The following is a 19990-nucleotide window of genomic DNA, read 5'->3' as shown; positions in this document are numbered from 1 at the left end:
CATCCTTAAAGAAAGCACATTTACTTATGTATATCTAAAGGTGTAAGGGCAGGGGGCTGAGAGCCAGGCTGACAAAGGCTAGAGGACGGAGAATCAGAGAAATCATCCAAAAAAGATGAGCAAAATGATCCAAAGGACAGCGGGCTGGCCACCACATCTCCTAAAGCCCAAGGCAAGAATGACTGTGGACTCCATTTTTAAGTCCACTGGTCTATCTCTAGTGGACAATCCAGCAGTACCTATCAAAGCTTCAGATCGAGACTGATCCAGCAAGTCTACCTCTAAGAATGTATCCCAGGATATACTTGTGAAGATGGAAAAGGACTGAGTATTATGATTAATTACTGAAGAATGGTTTCTAATGGTGAAAGATTGGAAACAACCTAAATATTCACCAAGGAACGTCTGGCTAAGTCTACGGTCTATACATACAGGGATATTGTGCAGTTATCATAACACACTTTGTATGTATACTATGATGTCAAAGTCACTCAGGGTTAATGTTCTTTTTCAAAAGAACATTAGAGGCAGATTTTCTGGACCAGTATGGATCTGAAACTTTAACAGATACTCCCAGATTTCCCACTAGAGATAAATCGGCAGTCTTAAAAATGGGTTCATGGTCTTTTGTGCCTTTGGCCTTAGAAGACGCGGTGGCCAGCCTACTGTTCTTTGGATCATCCCACTCATTTCTTTTGGGTAATTTCCCTAATTTTTCCTCCTCTGGCTTTCTTTTAGCCCCTTTATTTATCTAAGTTAAATTTTCAAATATTCTTCCAAATTGCCAAAAATAATTCCATTAAGAATTTGACTGAGACCAGGCGCAGTGGCTCACACCTGTAATCCCAGCACTCTGGGAGACTGACGCAGGTGAATCACCTGAGGTCAGGAGTTTGAGACCAGCCTGGCCAACATCGTGAAACCCCATCTCTACTAAAAATACAAAAATTAGACGGGTGTGGTGGCACACACCTGTAATCCCATCTACTTGGGAGGCTGAGGCAGGAAAATTGCCTGAACAAGGGAGGCAGGGTTGCAGTGAGCCCAGATAGCACCAATGTACTTCAGCTTGGGTGACAGAGTGAGACTCTGTCTCATGGAAAAAAAAAAAAAAAAAGAATTTGATTGAGTGAAAATACCTGGGCAGGAGAGACATTCCATTCTTTGTGCCTTTGATGCTCTGTTGTACCTTTTTCTTTTCTTTTCAAGACATGGGGTCTCACCATGTCTCTCAGGCCGGACTTGAACTTCTGGGCTCAAGCCATCCATCCTCCCACCTCAGCCTTCTAAGTATCTGGGACTGCAGGTGCAAGCCACTGCACCCAACTCTTAATGTACCTTTTACACACATTTGTGTCACAACACCTGTACCACATCCTTAACAGTTTTGCAGATGCACATCCCAACGTTTTTTAGTTTTGAGAAAAATCACTTTTATTTGGTAAAAATTACACATGCTTATGAAAATAATTACACATTGCACCAAAGTGACAAAGATGAAAGTAATCACTCCAGATCCTAGTTCCCAGAGGTTACTATCTTTAACAGTAGGCAAATAATAAAATCCCAGGTTTTTTTTTTTTTTTTTTTTTTTGAGACAGAGTCTCGCTCTGTCACCCAGGCTAGAGTGCAGTGGCACGATCTCAGCTCACTGCAACCTCCGCCTCTCGGGTTCAGGCGATTCTCCTGCCTCAGCCTCCCGAGTAGCTGGGACTACAGGCGCCCGCCACCATGCCCGGCTAACTTTTTGTATTTTTAGTAGAGATGGGGTTTCACCGTGTTAGCCAGGATAGTCTCAACCTCCTGACCTCGTGATCCGCCTGCCTCAGCCTCCCAAAGTGCTGGGATTACAGGCATGAGACACCACACCTGGCCAATCCCAGATATTTTTTCTCTGCAAATATACAGAAGGCTGGATGGATAAATAGATAATACATGTAAATACTTCCATTAGAATGTGGCCCAGGAGAACATGAACTACATGAGGTCAGGGATTTTTGTTGGCTGGGTTCACTTCCACATCTCCCATACCTAGAGTAAGGTTTCTCAGCCTGGGCACTACTGACATTTGGGCCGGATAACTCTTTTTGTAGGAGATTGGGGTGGGTGGGGAGGGTGCCATCCACTGCACTGTAGGATGCTGAGTAGTGTCCTTGGCCTCTACCCTGGCAGAAGCATCCATGTGACAACCAAAACTGTCTCCAGACATTGCCAATTGTCCCCTAGGGGGCAAAACTGCCACCAAGTGAGAATCACTAACCTAGAAAAGTGAGCGTTCAATACACAATAAGTGCTTGTTAAATGTATTACACAGCTGGAAAATGATGTAGGAACAAGTTAAAAAGTAATGCAAACTGGCCAGGCACAGTGGCTCATGCCTGTAATTCCAACACTTTGGAGGCCGAGGTGGGCAGATCACCTGAGGTTGGGAGTTCAAGGCCAGCCTGGCTAACATAGTGAAACCCCATCTCTATTAAAATTACAAAAATTAGCCAGGCATAGTGGTGGGCATCTGTAATCCCAGCTACAAGGGAGGCTGAGGCAGGAGAATCGATTGAACCCAGGAGGTGGAGGTTGCAGTGGGCCTAGATCCCCACCATTGCAAGTCAGCCTGGGCAACAAGAGCAAAACTCCATCTCAAAAACAAACAAAAAAAAAGTGATGCAAACTCATCTGGGTTTTGGTCATTTCCTGCACCTCCTGAGGAAGGGCATCGGGCTGAGGAGCAGATCTTGGGAAAGACAAACAGATGTGAGAATCCAGGTTGGCTCTATGCCCTACCCAGTAATATAGCCCCAAATCTCTGCCTTAGCTGACATGCGGCCACACTGAAGTCTTGTGAAGGGTAGAGGGGACCATGTTGAGGTAGGGACAACCTTGCCTACAGGTGATTCAGGTAAATCCCACAAGTTCAGCCACAGAAGACAAGCATGACCATGTGCAAAGACTTCCACAAGGCCACTTGTCACAGGGTTGTTTTAATTCAAGCAACATCAACATACACCAGAAACTTGTGAAGGAAATTATGGCACATTTGTATAACTTCAGTGTCATGAAGCCAGTGGTATTTTGCAGATAATGCAAGGTCTGTAGATCCAAAATTAAGTTGGGTGTCTTCCTTTAGTGTACAAACACCTTGGATGTTTGAGGAAATCCAAAGACAAGGGTCTAGGCATTTTATACGTCTTAACTCATGTATTATGTTAATTCTCACAATAATCCTTTGGAACGAGTACGATCACCATCCCTGCCTTATTGAGGAGGAAATGGGGTACAGAGATCTTAAGCAACTTGCCAGTGTCATGCAGCAGGGAAGCGCTGGAGGCAGGGCTGGAACCCACGCAGCCTTGCTGCATGTTTGTGGAATGAACACAGGACTCGGGCACACAACCATCTGGCTGAGGCTCCATGAGCAGCCAGGAGCCTGGTCCCAATGCAGCCTCCTTATAGGCACAAATGCGGTGCCCCTTGAGACAGGAATAATAAAGGTGGTCACAGGAGAACGGAAAATTCCAGGCAACGGTTTCACATGACTAGCAAAGTAAATCGTTGAAATAGCTGCATAAGCTAGGAGCGGATAAGACTCTGAAAACAGGGTGTGGGCCAAGCTGGCTAAAGCCAACTGGACCCAACATGGTGCTGGATTTGACCCGTTTCACCTAGGACCTCTCATTATGTGCTTATTAACATACTAAGTCACACACCCACTGTGACAGTTCTGGGGAACACCCATATTTAGTACAAAAATGAGTGGTACCACAGTACCAAGGAATGTTTACCTTTTCCAAGAACCTTCATGAATATTCCACCTCTTGGTTAAATAAATATTTAAAGGTAGCAGCCCCAAACTCCGCTGGGCGTGATGCTCTGTGGTATGCCTGCACTTTTTTTTCTTCAGTATGTACGTATTCCCTTCGCAATGAATCTCCACACTTTGTTCTGCTCGTCCATGAATTCCTTCTCACGACAGTGTCAAGAGCCTGGACACCAGTCCGGGTCGAGGCCTCACCAGCATCTTGGGGCCTCACTGGGCACAGACGCGTGAGCGCCCGGCCTGGAGATCTGACTCTGGCAGCCGCTCAGGCCCTCAGGCGGAGAGATGGAAGCGGGCAGGACGCAGTCGCCACCGCGCGGACCCAACCCCTGGCCAGCCTTGGCCCCTCGCGCGCCGGGACAGGGCCACAAATGACTGCACCTGGGCTTCGCCGGCCCAGGCGCCACGCGACTCTACACGCGCCCAAAGCGACCCTCTGCGCAAACTACCCCCGGGGACGACGTCACCCGTGAGGCCCCGCGGCGCCTCCTCCTAAAGCTCGGCTGGGAAACCGTCCGCTTCCCCAAGACTTAGGGGCTTGTCCCCATGTTGTTTTAGTTTTCCTGTAGGATTCACGGGTGGCTGAAACAAACACGCTTGAAGGCCTGAGACTTTTAAGTCTCTTCCGCACCCTCTCTTCTGTCTCTTCTACCTGGAGGATGACCGTTTTTTTGGGTTTTATTGTTGTTGTTTTGAGACAGAGTCTCGCTCTGTCGCCCAGGCTGGAGTGCAGTGGCGCCATCTGGGCCCACTGCAACCTCTGCCTCCCGGGTTCACACCATTCTCCTGCCTCAGCCTCCCGAGTAGCTGGGATTACAGGCGTCCGCCACCACGCCCGGCTAATTTTTGTATTTTTAGTAGAGACGGGGTTTCACCACGTTGGTCAGGCTGATCTCAAACTCCTGACCTCAGGTGATCCGCCCTCCTCGGCCTCCCAAAGTGCTGGGATGACAGGCCTAAGTCACCGCACCCGGCCGAGATGACTGTTATTAACAATTCCTGGCGTGGTTTCTGGCACCAGCCCACCTACCACATCCCACCTCGCTTGAGGCTGAATGGGTAGCGGGGTGAACCCGCCCCTGGGCTGGTTTTCTCTGAACCCTAACTCCTGCCTTTAGGCCCCACCCGCTCTAGGCCAGCAACTCCATGTTCCCCCGCCACGCTAGAGCCCGCACCGAGTCCCCTAGGTCGGTAGGCCTGCGCCTGGCACTGCGCAGACACAGCGTGTGGAGCCCGGAACTCTTATGTTCCCGGGAGAATCGGGGGAGGCGGCGCCGGAAGGGGCAGGTCCGAGCTGAGATTTCCAGAGCCAGGGGAGCCGGAAGTCCAAGGAACTGTACCTCCATCATGACGACTCCGGTTACGTAAAAATATCCAAACAGAAAATGCTGGCCAGGCTCATGCCTGTAATCCCAGCACTTTGGGAGGCTGAGGCGGGAGGATCGCTTGTGCCCAGGAGTTGGAGACCAGCCTGGGCAACATAGTGAGACCCTCCCCCCACACATCTCTACAAAAAATTTAAAAATTAGCTAGTTGAGATCGCGCCACTGCACTCCAGCCTGGGCGACAAAGTGAGACTATGTCTCAAAAAAATTTAAAAATTACCGCATGCCTGTAGTGTCAGATAGTCAGGAGGCAGAGGTTGGAGGATGATTTGAGCCTTGAGGATCGAGGCTGTAGTGAGGTATGATCGCACCACTGCACTCCAGCCTGGGCAACAGAGCAAGACCCTGTCTCAAAAAGTATATAAAAGAAAAAAGGGCTGGGTCGGTGGCTCACGCCTGTCAAGCCAGCACTTTGGGAGGCCGAGGCGGGTAGATCACCTGAGGTCAGGAGTTTGAGACCAGCCTGACCAACAAGGTGAAATGCTGTCTCTACTAAAAATACAAAAATTAGCTGGGCATGATGGTGGGTGCCTATAATCCCAGCTACTCGGGAGGCTGAGGCAGGAGGATCACTTGAACCCTGGAGGTGGAGGTTGCAGTGAGCCGAGATCGCACCACTGCACTCCAGCCTGGGTGACAGAGCGAGAGACTCCGTCTCAAAAAAAAAAAAGAAAGAAAAAAGACCGGGAACAGTGGCTCAAGCCTGTAATTCCAGCACTTTGGGAGGCCAAGGCAGGTGGATCAGGAGTTCGAGACCAGCCTCGGCAACATAGTGAAACCCCGTCTCTACTAAAAATACAAAAAATTAGCCAGGCGTGGTGGCAGGCTCCTGTAATCCCAGCTACTCAGGAGGCTTAGGCAGGAGAATCACTTGAACCCAGGAAGCAGAGGCTGCAGTGAGCCGAGATCACGCCATTAAACTCCACCCTGGGAGTCCCCGCTCCCCTCCCCCGCCTCCCGCCAAAAAAAAAAAAAAAAAAAAAGAAAATGCACTGCAATAGAAAAATAAAAAAGATAAAATAGAAAAATAAAAGTACTACACTCTGGTCAAACAGGGTAACTACTAGAACGTAAAATGTTCTTTTTGAAACTATCCACATTTGTTACACTTGTTGAAAATGTAGGATATATATCTTATATATATACTTATATATATCTTATATATACATTTATATATATGTTATATATACATATATATGATATATATGTTATATATACTTATATATGTTATATGTATACTTATATATGTTATATGTATACTTATATATGTTATATATATACTTATATATGTTATATATACTTATATATGTTATATATACTTATATATGTTATATATACACTTATATATGTTATATATACACTTACATATGTTATCTATACACTTATATATGTTATATATACACTTATATATGTTATATATACACTTATATATGTTATATGTACTTATATATGTTATATATACACTTATATATGTTATATATACACTTATATATGTTATATATACTTATATATGTTATATATATACTTATATATGTTATATATATACTTATACATGTTATATATACTTATATATGTTTTATATATATACTTATATATGTTATATACACATATATATGTCATATATACACTTATATATGTCATATATACACGTGTATATATATATAAAACAAAAAGCATGGTTACTGCAAGGAAAACAGGTAAACATTAATTGGAGTAAAAGTATATCATTTTATATAAGGGACTTGATCGTCTGTCTGGGCATGGTGGCTCATGCCTGTAATCCCAGCACTTTGGGAGGCTGAGGCAGGTGGATTACTGGAGGTCAGGAGTTCGAGACCTGGGCAACATAGCAAGACCTCGTCTCTATTAAAAAATAGATGATAGATAGATAGATAGATAGATAGATAGATAGATAGATAGAACATCAAAAGAGGGAGAGAGAAAGCAGACAGATGTGGCAAAATATACACAATTGGTAAATTTGGGTGAAGGGAATATAAGTTATTTCTACTAATCTCGCAATTCTTATGTATATTTGCAATAATTTCTAAATAAAAGTTTTAAATTACAAATTGAAATAAAGTAAAATAGGTCACTAGCTAGCCTTTTCTAGACAAATAGTTTAAACTCTTACGCAGAGATAAGTTAATCAAGAAACGGATGTCCTGGAAAAACCCGTGATATGGGTGGAGCCACCTGGGAATAAAAGGTCGGAACATCATAATCACTGTCAGACTCAACTTTCATCATTCTCCTCCAGGCGCTATGGAGTGTAATCCAGGCACTTTAGAAGGCTGAGGCTGGAGGATCGATTGAGGCCAGGAGTTTGGGCCCACCGTGGGCAAAATAGCAAGATCTCATTTCTGAAAAAAGAATTATCATCCACTCACCCGGAACAGCTCTTCAAACTGTAAGTTGCATTCAAGGTTTGCTTGTTTGGGTGATGGGGTGTGTGTGTGTGTGTGTGTTTGTGTACAAGTGTTGGAAGGAGTCTGTCTAAACTTAATGACCTAAAGATATTGTCAGATATCGTGATGAGGGGAATTTCATCTTCCACCCTTTATGAGGTTGAATTGTAAATTCGAAAATCCTGATTCTGGGTTTTTATTTTGAGGGATAGTTTTCTGTTTTCTGTGGCATTGGATATTGGCATTTTCAGAAAAGAGCATGCATTCAAAATGAAAATGATGAAGCCTATCTGTCTTTTGAACTCAGCTCAGGGAAAAGCTGATGATCTCTAATTTTTGTGATTCCTCCTTTCATTAAATTTAAGGCCCAGTGAGGGTGAAGTTTCCCTAAAGAGGCACTAATTTATCAGCAGCAGCAGGATGAAATGGAAGGGCTTTTCTTGACACTCTAGATATGATGTTAGGATCTCTCAGGAAACTGAGGACACATTAATAATAATCATGGAAGATTTTCTGCTTCCCACATGGTTTGCTGAGTTTGGCATAGTATAGCTCATGCCCTACATTGAAGAAATGTGGGCACCCATCAACAGCAGCCATTTCTGATTACACATCCCTGTTTCTTTAGTTGAGTGACTCCTAAAAGTCCCTTAATGTATTAATAATGTATTTGGACCTCAGTTTTCTTACTACATTAAATGTAATAAAATTGAATATCATATGGTCACTTGCAGAATTAAATTGTATTAAGGCATGTAAATCATATAGAGTGATGTAGTACAACAAACAATAAACCTATAATAAATGTCACTAAACTCCGTTTCCTCCCATGATGGAGCTTAATTTTCTCCATATGAGGCATCCCTGTAGTTTAATATATTCTTAGAATTAGCAATAGGAATATGATGTCGACAATTAATTTTGAGCCGTTTTAGCCCAGTGACTTATCCTAAGAAGTCGCTATTATTGTTGCCGTCCCGTTTTCACTTATGTGAAAGTAAAACTCAGAAGGGTTGAGTTTCAACCTTAGTGTTATAAAAGCAGTAAGTGGTAAAGCCGGGCTTGGAATCCTGGAAGTTGGAATGTACAATGTGTGATCTCGATGCATCCTCTCTGTAGTGCCTCTTTGTAACAAGAAAAAAATAAAGATGCTTAAAGTTCTAGGTGAGCAAAGTCAGAACTAGTCTTTAAATTAGAGACCCATAAAGTATAGGGTTTCTCAAGCAACAAATGTTGTTAGAAGGTCTGGTTGTGGCAGAGTTTCAAGAAAACCAATGAATGTGAGGTCAGTTGATATATTAATCTAATCTGTGTAATTGGGGAGGGGCGATTTTAGGAATGCATTTAGAGATAATCCCATTAACATACGAGGTTTTCTCCCTGATTGAATTAACGTAAAAGACTTTGGAGGAAGGTTGGTTTTCCCAGTTTCTAAGATATAATGCAATAAATTAACACGAAAGATGGTTGGGATTATGTGCAGACTTTTTAAATAAAGCTCAGTTTCAGGACTCTGACCTTTTTGTTTCTTTCTAGTAACAGCCGTGGCAGTCAGGGCTCTGCCTGCAGTTGTGACCATGGACAGCTCTCCAAAGCTTAAACTTCCGTAAATTGACTCAAGTTTCTTCAGAAAGAACTGTGAGTAGGCAAAGGGCAATTTTTTCTGTTGGTTTCATTGGGATTTCACTGCTTTTCCTGAAACTGGAATGTTGGAAGGAAGTAGGCATTCCTCACTGCCTGGAGAGAAATGGGCAAATGAGTAAGGGGAGGGAGCAAATTAAGAGAGATATTTTTTATTTTTTCTGAAACCTGTTTGTGTTTTGAGATGTCTTTCCCTTCATGGTTTTTTTTTTCACTCTTCATATTTCCCTTTTTCTGTCTCTCTCCCCACCTCGGTTTTGCTAATTAGCTAGCACAACAACTCGCCATCTTACTCCTTTTCCTTACTCCCTGTTTTTTGGGGGGTTTTTTTGTTTTGTTTTTTGGTGTTTTGTTTTGTTTTGTTTTGTTTTGTTTTAGACGGAGCCTTGCTCTGTCTCCCCGGCTGGAGTGCAGTGGCGAGATCTCGGTTCACTGCAACCTCCGCCTCCAGGGTTCAAGCGATTCTCCTGCCTCAGCCTCCCGAGTGTCTGGCACTATAGGCGACTGCCACCATGCCCGGCTAATTTTTGTATTTTTAGTAGACACCAGGTTTCACCATGCTGGCCAGGCTGGTCTCAAACTCCTGACCTCAGATGATCTGCCTGCCTCGACCTCCCGAAGTGCTGGGATTACAGGCCTGAGCCACCACCCCCAGGCCACACTCCCTGTATTGATACCACTGGTTGCATAGCCAGCATTTACTCTCCGCCCCACCAATTCTTCCTGATAGTATTCCAGTTTTCCTTCATGTTTTCCAACTTCTTCAATCCACTCCAGTCCAAACATGACAGCAAATGATAACTCATCAGGTATGATTTTAATTTTTGTTTTCCTTTTTTGAGACAGAGTTTCGCTCTTGTTGCCCAGGCTGGAGTGCAATGGTGTGATCTCAGCTCACTGCAACCTCCGCCTCGAGGGTTCAAGCAATTCTCCTGCCTCAGCCTCAAGTAGCTGATATTACAGGTGCCTGCCACCACACCTGGCTTTTTGTATTTTTTAGAAGAGACGGGATTTCACCATGTTGGCCAGGCTGGTCTCAAACTCCTGACCTCAGGTGATCAGCCTACCTCAGCCTCCTAAAGTGCTGGGATTACAGGCATGAGCCACCACACCTACCCTTGTGTGGGTTTTCAAAGGGAATGCTTCCAGTTTTTGCCCATTCAATATGATATTGGCTATGGGTTTGTCATAAATAGCTCTTATTATTTTGGGATATGTTCCATAAATTCCTAGTTTATTGAGAGTTTTTAGCATGAAGGGATGTTGAATTTTATCGAAGGCCTTTTCTGCATCTGTTGAGATAATCATATGGTTTTTTTTTCACTGGTTCTGTTTATGTGATGGATTACATTTATTGATTTGCATATGTTGAACCAGACTTGCATCCTAGGGATGAAGCGGACTTGATCATGGTGGAAGCTTTTTGATGTGCTGCTGGATTCTGTTTGCCAGTATTTTATTGAGGATTTTCACATTGATGTTTATCAGGGATATTGGCCTGAAATTTTCTTCTTTTGTTGTGTCTCTACCAGGTTTTGGTATAAGGATAATGCTGGCCTCATAAAGGGAGGAGTCCCTCTTTTTCTAGTGTTTGGAATAGTTTCAGAAGGAATAGCACCAGCTCCTCTTTGTACCTCTGGTAGAATTCAGCAGTGAATCCATCTGGTCCTGGGCTTTTTTTGGTTGTTAGGCTATTAATTACTGCCTCAATTCCAGAACTTGTTATTGGTCTGTTCAGGGATTCGGCTTCTTCCTGATTTAGTCTTGGGAGGGTATATGTGTCCAGGAATTTATCCGTTTCTTCTAGATTTTCTGGTTTATTTGCGCAGAGGTGTTTGTAGTATTCTCTGATGGTAGTTTGTATTTCTGTGGCATCAGTGGTGATATCCCCTTTATCATTTTTATTGTCTATTTGATTCTCCTCTCTTTTCTTCTTTATTAGGCTGGCTAACGGTCTATATATTTTGTTAATCTTTTCAAAAATCCAGCTCCTGGATTCATTGATTTTTGAAGGGTTTTCACGTCTCCATCTCCTTCAGTTCTGCTCTGATCTTAGTTATTTCTTGTCTTCTCCTAGCTTTTGAATTTGTTTGCTCTTGCTTCCCTAGTTCTTTTAATTGTGATGTTAGGGTGTTGATTTCAGATCTTTCCAGCTTTCTGATATGGGCATTTAGTGCTGTAAATGTCCCTCTTAACACTGCTTTGGCTGTGTCCCAGAGATTCTGGTACGTTGTCCCTTTGTTCTCATTGGTTTCAAATAATTTCTTTATTTCTTTATTTTTATTTTTCCTTCTTTTTTTCTGAGATAGAGTTTCACTCTGTCACTCAGGCAGGAGTGCAGTGGCACAATCGTGGCTCACTGCAAGCTCTGCCCCCCAGGTTCAAGCGATTCTCCTGCCTCAGCCTCCAGAGTAGCTGGGATTACAGGCATGCACCACCACACCCAGCTAATTTTTGTGTTTTTAGTGGAGACGGGGTTTCACCATGTTGGCCAGGCTAGTCTTGAACTCCTGACCTCAAGTGATCCACCTGCCTCAGCCTCCCAAAGTGCTGGGATTACAGGTGTGAGCCACCGCACCCAGACAGAACTTCTTTATTTTTGCCTTAATTTCGTTATTTACCCAGTAGTCATTCAGGAGCATCATATAGAGTGATGTAGTACAACAAACAATCAACCTGTAATAAAAGTCACTAAACTCCCTTTCCTCCCATGATGGAGCCTTAATTTTCTCCATATGAGATATCCCTGTAGTTTAATATATTCCTAGAATTAGCAATAGGAATATGATGTTGACAGTTAATTTTGAGCCGTTTTAACCCAATGACTTATCCTAAGAAGTCGCTATTATTGTTGCCGTCCCATTTTCACTTATGTGAAAGTAAGACTCAGGAGGGTTGAGTTTCAACCTTAGTGTTACAAAAGCAGTAAGTGGTGAAGCCGGGCTTTCCATGCAATGGTGTGGTTTTTAGTGAGTTTCTTAATCCTGAGTTCTAATTTCATTGCACTGTGGTCTGAGAGCTTGTTTGTTATGATTTCCGTTCTTTTGCATTTGCTGAGGAGTGTTTTACTTCCAATTATGTGGTCAATTTTAGAATAAGTGCTATGTGGTGATGAGAAGAATGTATATTCTATTGATTTGGGGTGGAGAGTTATGTAGATGTCTATTAGGTCTGCTTGGTCCAGAGCTGAGTTCAAGTCCTGAATATCCTTGCTAATTTTCTGTCTTGTTGATCTTTCTAATATCGACAGCGGGTTGTTAAAGTCTCCCACTATTATTGTGTGGGAGTCTAAGTCTCTTTGTAGGTCTCTAAGAACTTGCTTTATGAATCTGGATGCTCCTGTATTGGGTGCATATATATTTAGGATAGTTAGCTATTCTTGTTGCATTGATCCCTTTACCATTATGTAATGCCCGTCTTTCTCTTTTTTGATCTTTGTTGGTTTAACATCTGTTTTATCAGAGACTAGGATTGCAACCCATCCTTTTTTTTGCTTTCCATTTGCTTGGCAACTATTCCTTCATCCCTTTATTTTGAGCCTATGTATGTCTTTGCACATGAGATAGGTCTCCTGAATATAGCACACCAATGGGTCTTGACTCTTTATCCAATTTTCCAGTCTGTATCTTTTAATTGGGGGCATTTAGCCCATTTACATTTAAGGTTAATGTTGTTACGTGTGAATTTGATCCTGTCATCATGATGCTAGCTGGTTATTTTGCACATTAGTTGATGCAGTTTCTTCTGTGTCATTGGTCTTTATATTTTGGTGTGTTTTTGCAGTGGCTGGTACCGGCTTTTCCTTTCCGTATTTAGTGCTTCCTCCAGGAGCTCTTGTAAGGTAGGCCTGGTGGTGACAAAATCCCTCAGCATTTGCTTGTCTGTAAAGGATTTTATTTCTTCTTTGCTTATGAAGCTTAGTTTGGCTGGATATGAAATTCAGGGTTGAAAATTCCTTAAGAATGTTGAATATTGGCCCCCACTCTCTTCTGGTCTGTAGGGTTTCTGGAGCAATCCACTATTAATCTGATGGGCTTCCCTTTGTAGGTAACCTGACCTTTCTCTCTGGCTGCTCTTAACATTTTTTTCCTTTGTTTCAACCTTGGAGAATCTGACAATTAACATTTTTTCCTTTGTTTCAACCTTGGAGAATCTGACAATTATGTGTCTTGAGGTTGCTCTTCTCGAGGAATATCTTTGTGGTATTCTCTCCATTTCCTGAATTTGAATGTTGGCCTGTCTTGCTAGGTTGGGGAAGTTCTCCTGGATAATATCCTGAAGTGTGTTTTCCAACTTGGTTCCATTCTCCCTGTCACTTTCAGGTACACCAATCAATCGTAGGTTTGGTCTTTTCACATAGTCCCATACTTCTTGGAGCCTTTGTTCATTCCTTTTCATTCTTTTTTCTCTAATCTTGTCTTCATGCCTTATTTCAGTAAGTTGATCCTCAATCTCTGATATCATTTATTCTGCTTGATTGATTTGGCTATGGATACTTGTGTATACTTCACGAAGTTCTCATGCTGTGTTTTTCAGCTCCATCAGGTCATTTATGTTCCTCTCTAAGCTGGTTATTCTAGTTAGCAGTTCCTGTAACCTTTTATCAAGGTTCTTAGCTTCCTTGCATTGGGTTAGAACATGCTTCTTTAGTTCAGAGGATTTTGTTATTACCCACCTTCTGAAGCCTACTTCTATCAATTCGTCAATCTCATTCTCTGTCCAGTTTTGTGCCCTCACTGGAGAGGAGTTGCGATCATTTTGAGAAGAGACATTCTGTGGTTTTTTTTTTTTTTTTTTTGAGACGGAGTCTCGCTCTGTCGCCCAGGCTGGAGTGCAGTGGCGCAATCGGCTCACTGCAAGCTCCGCCTCCCGGGTTCACGCCATTCTCCTGCCTCAGCCTCTCCGAGTAGCTGGGACTACAGGCACCCGCCACCACGCCTGGCTAATTTTTTGTATTTTTAGTAGAGACGGGGTTTCACCGTGGTCTCGATCTCCTGACCTCGTGATCCGCCCGCCTCGGCCTCCCAAAGTGCTGGGATTACAAGCATGAGCCACCACGCCTGGCCAACATTCTGTTTTTTGTATTTTTCAGCGTTTTTGTGCTGGTTTTTCCTTATCTTTGTGGATTTATCTACCTTTGATCTTTGAGGCTGATGATATTTGGATGGGGTTATTGTGTGGGGGTCTTTTTTGTTGATGTTGATGTTGTTGCTTTCTGTTTGTTAGTTTTTCTTCTAGCAGTCAGGCCCCTCTTCTGCAGGTCTGCTGCAGTTTGCTGGAGGTCCACTCCAGACCCTTTTCACGTGGGTATCACCAGCAGAGGCTGCAGAACAGCAAAGATTGCTGCCTGTTCCTTCCTCTGGAAGCTTTCTCCCAGAGGGGCACCAGCCTGATGCCAGCCAGAGCTCTCCTGCATGAGGTGTCTGTCAACCCCTGTTGGGAGTTCTTTCCCAGTTAGGAGGCACGGGGTCAGGGATCCACTTGAGGAGGCAGCCTGTCCCTTAGCAGAGCTGTTGTGCTGTGCTGGGAAAATCCCTCTTATCAGGATCAGCTGCTCTCTTCAGAGCCAGCAGGCAGGAAAGATTAAATCTGCTGAAGCTGTGTGCCCACAGCCACCCCTTCCCCCAGGTGCTGTGTCCCAGGGAGATGGGAATTTTATCCGTAAGCCCCTGACTGGGACTGTTACCCTTCCTTCAGAGATGCCCTGCCCAATGAGGAGGAATCTAGAGAAGCAGTCTGGCCACAGCTGCTTTGCCACGCTGTGGTGAATTTTGCCCAGTCCAAACCTCCCACCCTCGTTAGCACCGTCCAGGGAAAATGTCTACTAAAGCCTCAGTAATCACGGATGTGCCTCCCCCAACCAAGTTTCATCATTCCAGGTCAACTTCAGACTGCTGCAGTGGCAGTGAGAATTTTAAGCCAGTGGTTCTTAGCTTGCTGGGCTCCATGGGAATGGGGAGGCTTCAGCCTCCTTTCCAGGGGAGTGAATGGTTCCATCTCACTGGGGTTTCAGGCACCACTGGGGTGCTAGCTCGGTGTCTGCCCAAACAGCTGGCCAGTTTTGTGCTTGAAACCCAGGGCCCTGGTGGTGTAGGCACACAAGGGAATCTCATGATCTGCAGATTGCAAAAACTGTGGGAAAAGCATAGTATCCCGGCCAAGTAGCACAGTTCTTCATGGCTTCCCTTGGCTGGGGGAGGGAGGTGCCGGCTCCTTGCACTTCCCAGGTGAGGCAATGCCCCACCCTGCTTCTGCTCGCCCTCCATGGGTTGCACCCACTGCCTAACTAGTCCGAATGTGATGAACTGGGTACCTCAGTTGGAAATGCAGAAATCACCCACCTTTTGCATTGGTCTCGCTGGGAGCTGCAGAGCAGAGCTGTTCCTATTTGGTCATCTTGGCCCCTCCCCTTTTTTAATTTTAAAAAATTTTATGTAGCGATGAGGTCTCCCTGTGATGCCATGCTGGTTTTGAACTCCTGGGCTCAAGTGATCCTTCCACTTGGCCTCCCAGAGTGCTAAGATTACAGGCGTGAGCCACCATGCCTAACTAAATATGTATTTTCTCGATGAGCAGTGACGCTGAGCAACTGTTCATATCTCTGTTGGCCATTTGTATGTTCTTTCTCGCCTAACAGCTCCCTTGAAAATGTGTGTGCCTCAGTCTATGTCTTCTAGAGAACTGGCATAGCTTCAGATATAAGTAGTACTCCAAAAGAGTATTTTACTTAGCGCATAAGAAGACTAAAAATAAATCATTATTATATGTGGATGAGGTTTTTCATAAAATATAACTGTTAATATATTCTTGGTTGAAATGCATGTGTGCTTTTCTTCTTTAGGTTACATAAAGAAAGGATGATATCTCTAAAGGTACATGGATTCATCCAAATTTGGAGCCAGAGGACTGGGATGACTAAGGTGAAAGAAGCTCTCATTGAAACAGTGCAAAGAAAAAAGGAAACTAAACTGGTGGTCACTTTCAAATCTGGACAATTTATAAGAGTTTTTCAGCTGAGTAATAACATTAGAAGTGTGGTCCTTAGACATTGTAAAAATAGACAAAGTCACCTGCATTTAACTTTGAAAAACAATGTGTTCTTGTTTATTGACAAATTATCCTACAGAGATGCTAAACAGTTGAATATGTTCCTGGACATAATCCAGCAAAACAAATGTCAGCAACCCATGAAATCTGATGCTGATTGGAGTGTGTTTGAAAGCAGGAATATGCTGAAGGAAATTGACAAAACTTCATTTTACAGCATTTGTAACCAACCAAGTTATCAGAAGATGCCTTTGTTTATGTCAAAATCACCAACACATGTGAAAAAGGGGTTATTAGAAAATCAAGGTGGGAAGGGGAAAAACACACTATCATCTGATCTACAGACAAATAAGGACATTCTGAAGGAATATAACCCTGTACCAAACAAGACATATAAGACAGATTCCTTGAAATATATACAAAGCAATGGGAAGAACCCAAGTTTAGAGGATTTAGAAAAAGATAGAGGTTTGAAACTTGGGCCTTCATTCAAGACCAACTGTAATGGAAATCCTAACCTAGATGAGACTGTTCTTGCACCTCAGACTCTCGATGCCAAAAATAGTTTGGCATCTCCATTGGAACCAGAGCACAGCCAGGATGACCCAAGATGCAACAAAGCCCAGGTGCCTCTTGACTCTCATTCAGAGCAACTGCAGCAAGGGTTCCCCAATTTGGGAAACACCTGTTACATGAATGCAATTTTACAATCGCTATTTGCAATTCCATCTTTTGCTGATGACCTACTCACTCAAGATGTCCCATGGGAATATATTCCCTTTGAGGCTCTTATTATGACCTTGACCCAGCTGCTTGCTTTGAAAGATTTCTGTAGTACAGCGATCAAGAGAGAATTACTTGGGAATGTTAAAAAAGTCATTTCAGCAGTTGCAGAAATATTTTCTGGCAACATGCAGAATGATGCTCATGAGTTTTTAGGTCAGTGTTTAGACCAGCTGAAAGAAGACATGGGAAACTTAAATGCCATTTTGAATACTGGGAAAGAATGTGGAGATGAAAATTCATCCCCACAAATGCATGTTGGTAGTGCTACCACCGAAGTGGTTGTTTGCCCTGTTGTTGCTAATTTTGAGTTTGAATTGCAGCTCTCCATTATTTGTAAAGCCTGTGGTCATGCTGCTCTCAAGGTAGAACCTAATAATTATCTCTCCATCAACCTGCACCAAGAAGCAAAACCACTTCCTTTGTCCATTCAGAATTCTTTAGATCTTTTCTTTAGAGAAGAAGAGCTTGAATATAACTGTGAGATGTGTAAGCAGAAGAGTTGTGTTGCAAGGCATACATTTAGTAGGCTCTCCAGGGTCCTTATCATTCATCTGAAACGCTATAGCTTCAACAATGCTGACTTGCTGGTGAAGAATAACAAGCAAATTTATATTCCCAGATATTTAAGTTTATCTTCTTATTGCAATGAAAGCACCAAACCACCTCTTCCCTTGAGCAGTAGTGCACCTGTCGGGAAATGTGAAGTCCTGGAAGTCTCTCAGGAGATGGTTTCTGAGATCACCAGCCCATTGACACCATCAGTGAAGCTGACCTCAGAATCCAGTGATTCCCGGGTTCTACCCATTGAACCAGACAAGAATGCCGACCTACAAAGATTCCAGAGAGATTGTGGAGAAGCAAGCCAAGAGCAGCATCAGAGAGACCTGGAAAATGGCTCTGCACTAGAGTCAGAAGTGGTCCACTTTAGAGATAGGGCAATCGGTGAAAAGGAGCTTCCAGTGGCTGACTCACTGATGGACCAGGGAGACATTTCTCTTCCTGTGATCTATGAAAATGGAGGGAAGCCAATCAGCAGCCCAGACACAAGGCTTGCCGAGGTTCATCTTCAAGAGGTGCCTCAACATCCAGAACTTCAGAAGTATGAGAAAACCAATACATTCGTAGAGTTCAATTTTGACAGTGTCACTGAGTCTACCAATGGCTTTTATGAGTGTAAAGAAAACAGGATTCCAGAAGGATCCCAAGGAATGGCTGACCAGCTCCAGCAGTGTATTGAGGAGAGCATCATAGAGGAATTTCTTCAGCAGGCACCACCTCCAGGTGTTAGGAAGCTGGATGCCCAGGAACATACAGAGGAGACCCTCAATCAGTCTACAGAATTAAGACTTCAAAAGGCTGACCTGAATCACCTTGGGGCACTGGGTTCTGATAACCCAGGAAACAAAAACATTTTAGATACAGAGAACACAAGAGGTGAAGCCAAGGAACTCACAAGAAACGTGAAGATGGGGAATCCTCTCCAGGCCTACAGACTCATCAGTGTTGTCAGCCATATTGGGAGCTCCCCAAATTCAGGCCATTACATCAGCGATGTGTATGACTTTCAGAAGCAGGCCTGGTTCACATACAACGATCTACGTGTATCAGAAATCTCAGAGACCAAAATGCAGGAGGCGAGGCTTCACTCTGGGTATATCTTCTTTTACATGCACGATGGGATTTTTGAGGAGCTGTTTAGAAAAGCAGAGAACTTTCAGCTACTTAGCACACAGGCAGGGGTGATCCCTCAGGGGGAATAAGAAGATGACTCTTTGTACAGACCTGCTTGACAGCCTCACTCAGCCTCACTTCATCCTTGTAAAGAGAATCCTGTACTTCACTCGGAATGAAGGAACAAGTATCTCAGGATGAAAGCTCAATGAAAAACACTTATTTTGGGGGAATATCTATTTTAACTGCTTCAGACACCTAGATCCCAGAACTCAGGCGCATATGCATATTTTCCCTGCAAGATTAGAATGGTGCTCTTCACGTTTTGACAAACGTTTTCAAAATGTTGTTCTTCAACCAGCAACAGCAGCAGCTAGGGACTGATTAGAAATGCAAATTCTTGGGTCACCCTCCAGACCAACTGACTCAGAAACAGGAGGTGTGAACCAGCAATCAGACGGAGATTCTAGTGCTCGTGAAAGTTTGAAGAACACTGGCAATGTGTGGAGTATCTTGGTGTATTTTTCTACTGTTGATATGGATTGCTTATGTTATATAAATGATTTTCATTAAATTTTTTGCACTCCTTTGTCTCACTGAACCTAAGACTAGATAGTCACCCCAAAAGTGGCAGCAGGGAAATTCCAACAAGAGAGTGCCCAAAACCACTCTGAGATTGGGCCGGTTGGGATTCCAAAGAAAGAAGCACTAAACACCAGAGGGATCTGTCCGGAGCATTTATTGGGGGGAACTTAGAGAGTGCTGCAGCATACCCGCAGGCAGACAGTGAGAGAAAAAAGCATGGTCAACCGGCTGGGCACCGTGGCTCATGCCTGTCATCCCAGCACTTTGGGAGGCCAAGGTGGGAGGACTGCTTGAGCAGACCAGTTCAAAACCAGCTTGGGCAATATAGCAAGACCCTGTCTCTACAAAAAATAATTCAGCAGCCAGGCATGGTGGCTCACACCTGTAATCCCAGCACTTGGGAGGCCAAGGTGGGCGGATCACCTGAGGTCGGGAGTTTGAGACCAGCCTGATCAACATGGTGAAACCCCATCTCTACTAAAAATAGAAAATTAGCTGGGCGTGGTGGCAGGCACCTGTAGTCCCAGCTACTCAGGAGGCTGAGGCAGGAGAATCACTTGAACCCAGGAGATGGAGGTTGCAGTGAGCCGAGATCACGCCGCTGCACTCCGGCCTGGGCAACAAGAGCAAAACTCCATTTCTAAATAAATAAA

At 43.8% G+C, this 19990-nt stretch overlaps 1 protein-coding gene across 3 annotated transcripts; it reads left to right on the top strand.

Moving 5' to 3' along the window:
• The first annotated feature begins 4121 nt into the window (after window positions 1–4121).
• Window positions 4122–19300, top strand: USP29 (ubiquitin specific peptidase 29). 3 transcript variants are annotated; one of them, XM_055237455.2, is made up of 4 exons: window positions 4122–4283; window positions 7460–7609; window positions 9144–9245; window positions 16090–19300. In XM_055237455.2, exon 4 carries the CDS (start codon window positions 16106–16108, stop codon window positions 18839–18841), a length of 2736 nt encoding a protein of 911 aa, XP_055093430.2. In that variant the 5' UTR covers window positions 4122–4283; window positions 7460–7609; window positions 9144–9245; window positions 16090–16105; the 3' UTR covers window positions 18842–19300. The 3 variants fall into 3 exon arrangements, with proteins under 3 accessions (XP_055093430.2, XP_063471340.1, XP_055093429.2); XM_063615270.1 differs by lacking the exon at window positions 4122–4283 and adding an exon at window positions 5088–5173; XM_055237454.2 differs by lacking the exon at window positions 4122–4283 and adding an exon at window positions 5140–5297.
• Window positions 19301–19990: the final 690 nt, after the last annotated feature.

This window comes from Symphalangus syndactylus, chromosome 13, assembly GCF_028878055.3.
Source record: "Symphalangus syndactylus isolate Jambi chromosome 13, NHGRI_mSymSyn1-v2.1_pri, whole genome shotgun sequence".
NCBI lineage: Eukaryota > Metazoa > Chordata > Mammalia > Primates > Hylobatidae > Symphalangus > Symphalangus syndactylus.
This window is presented reverse-complemented; position numbering and strand designations above follow the sequence as displayed.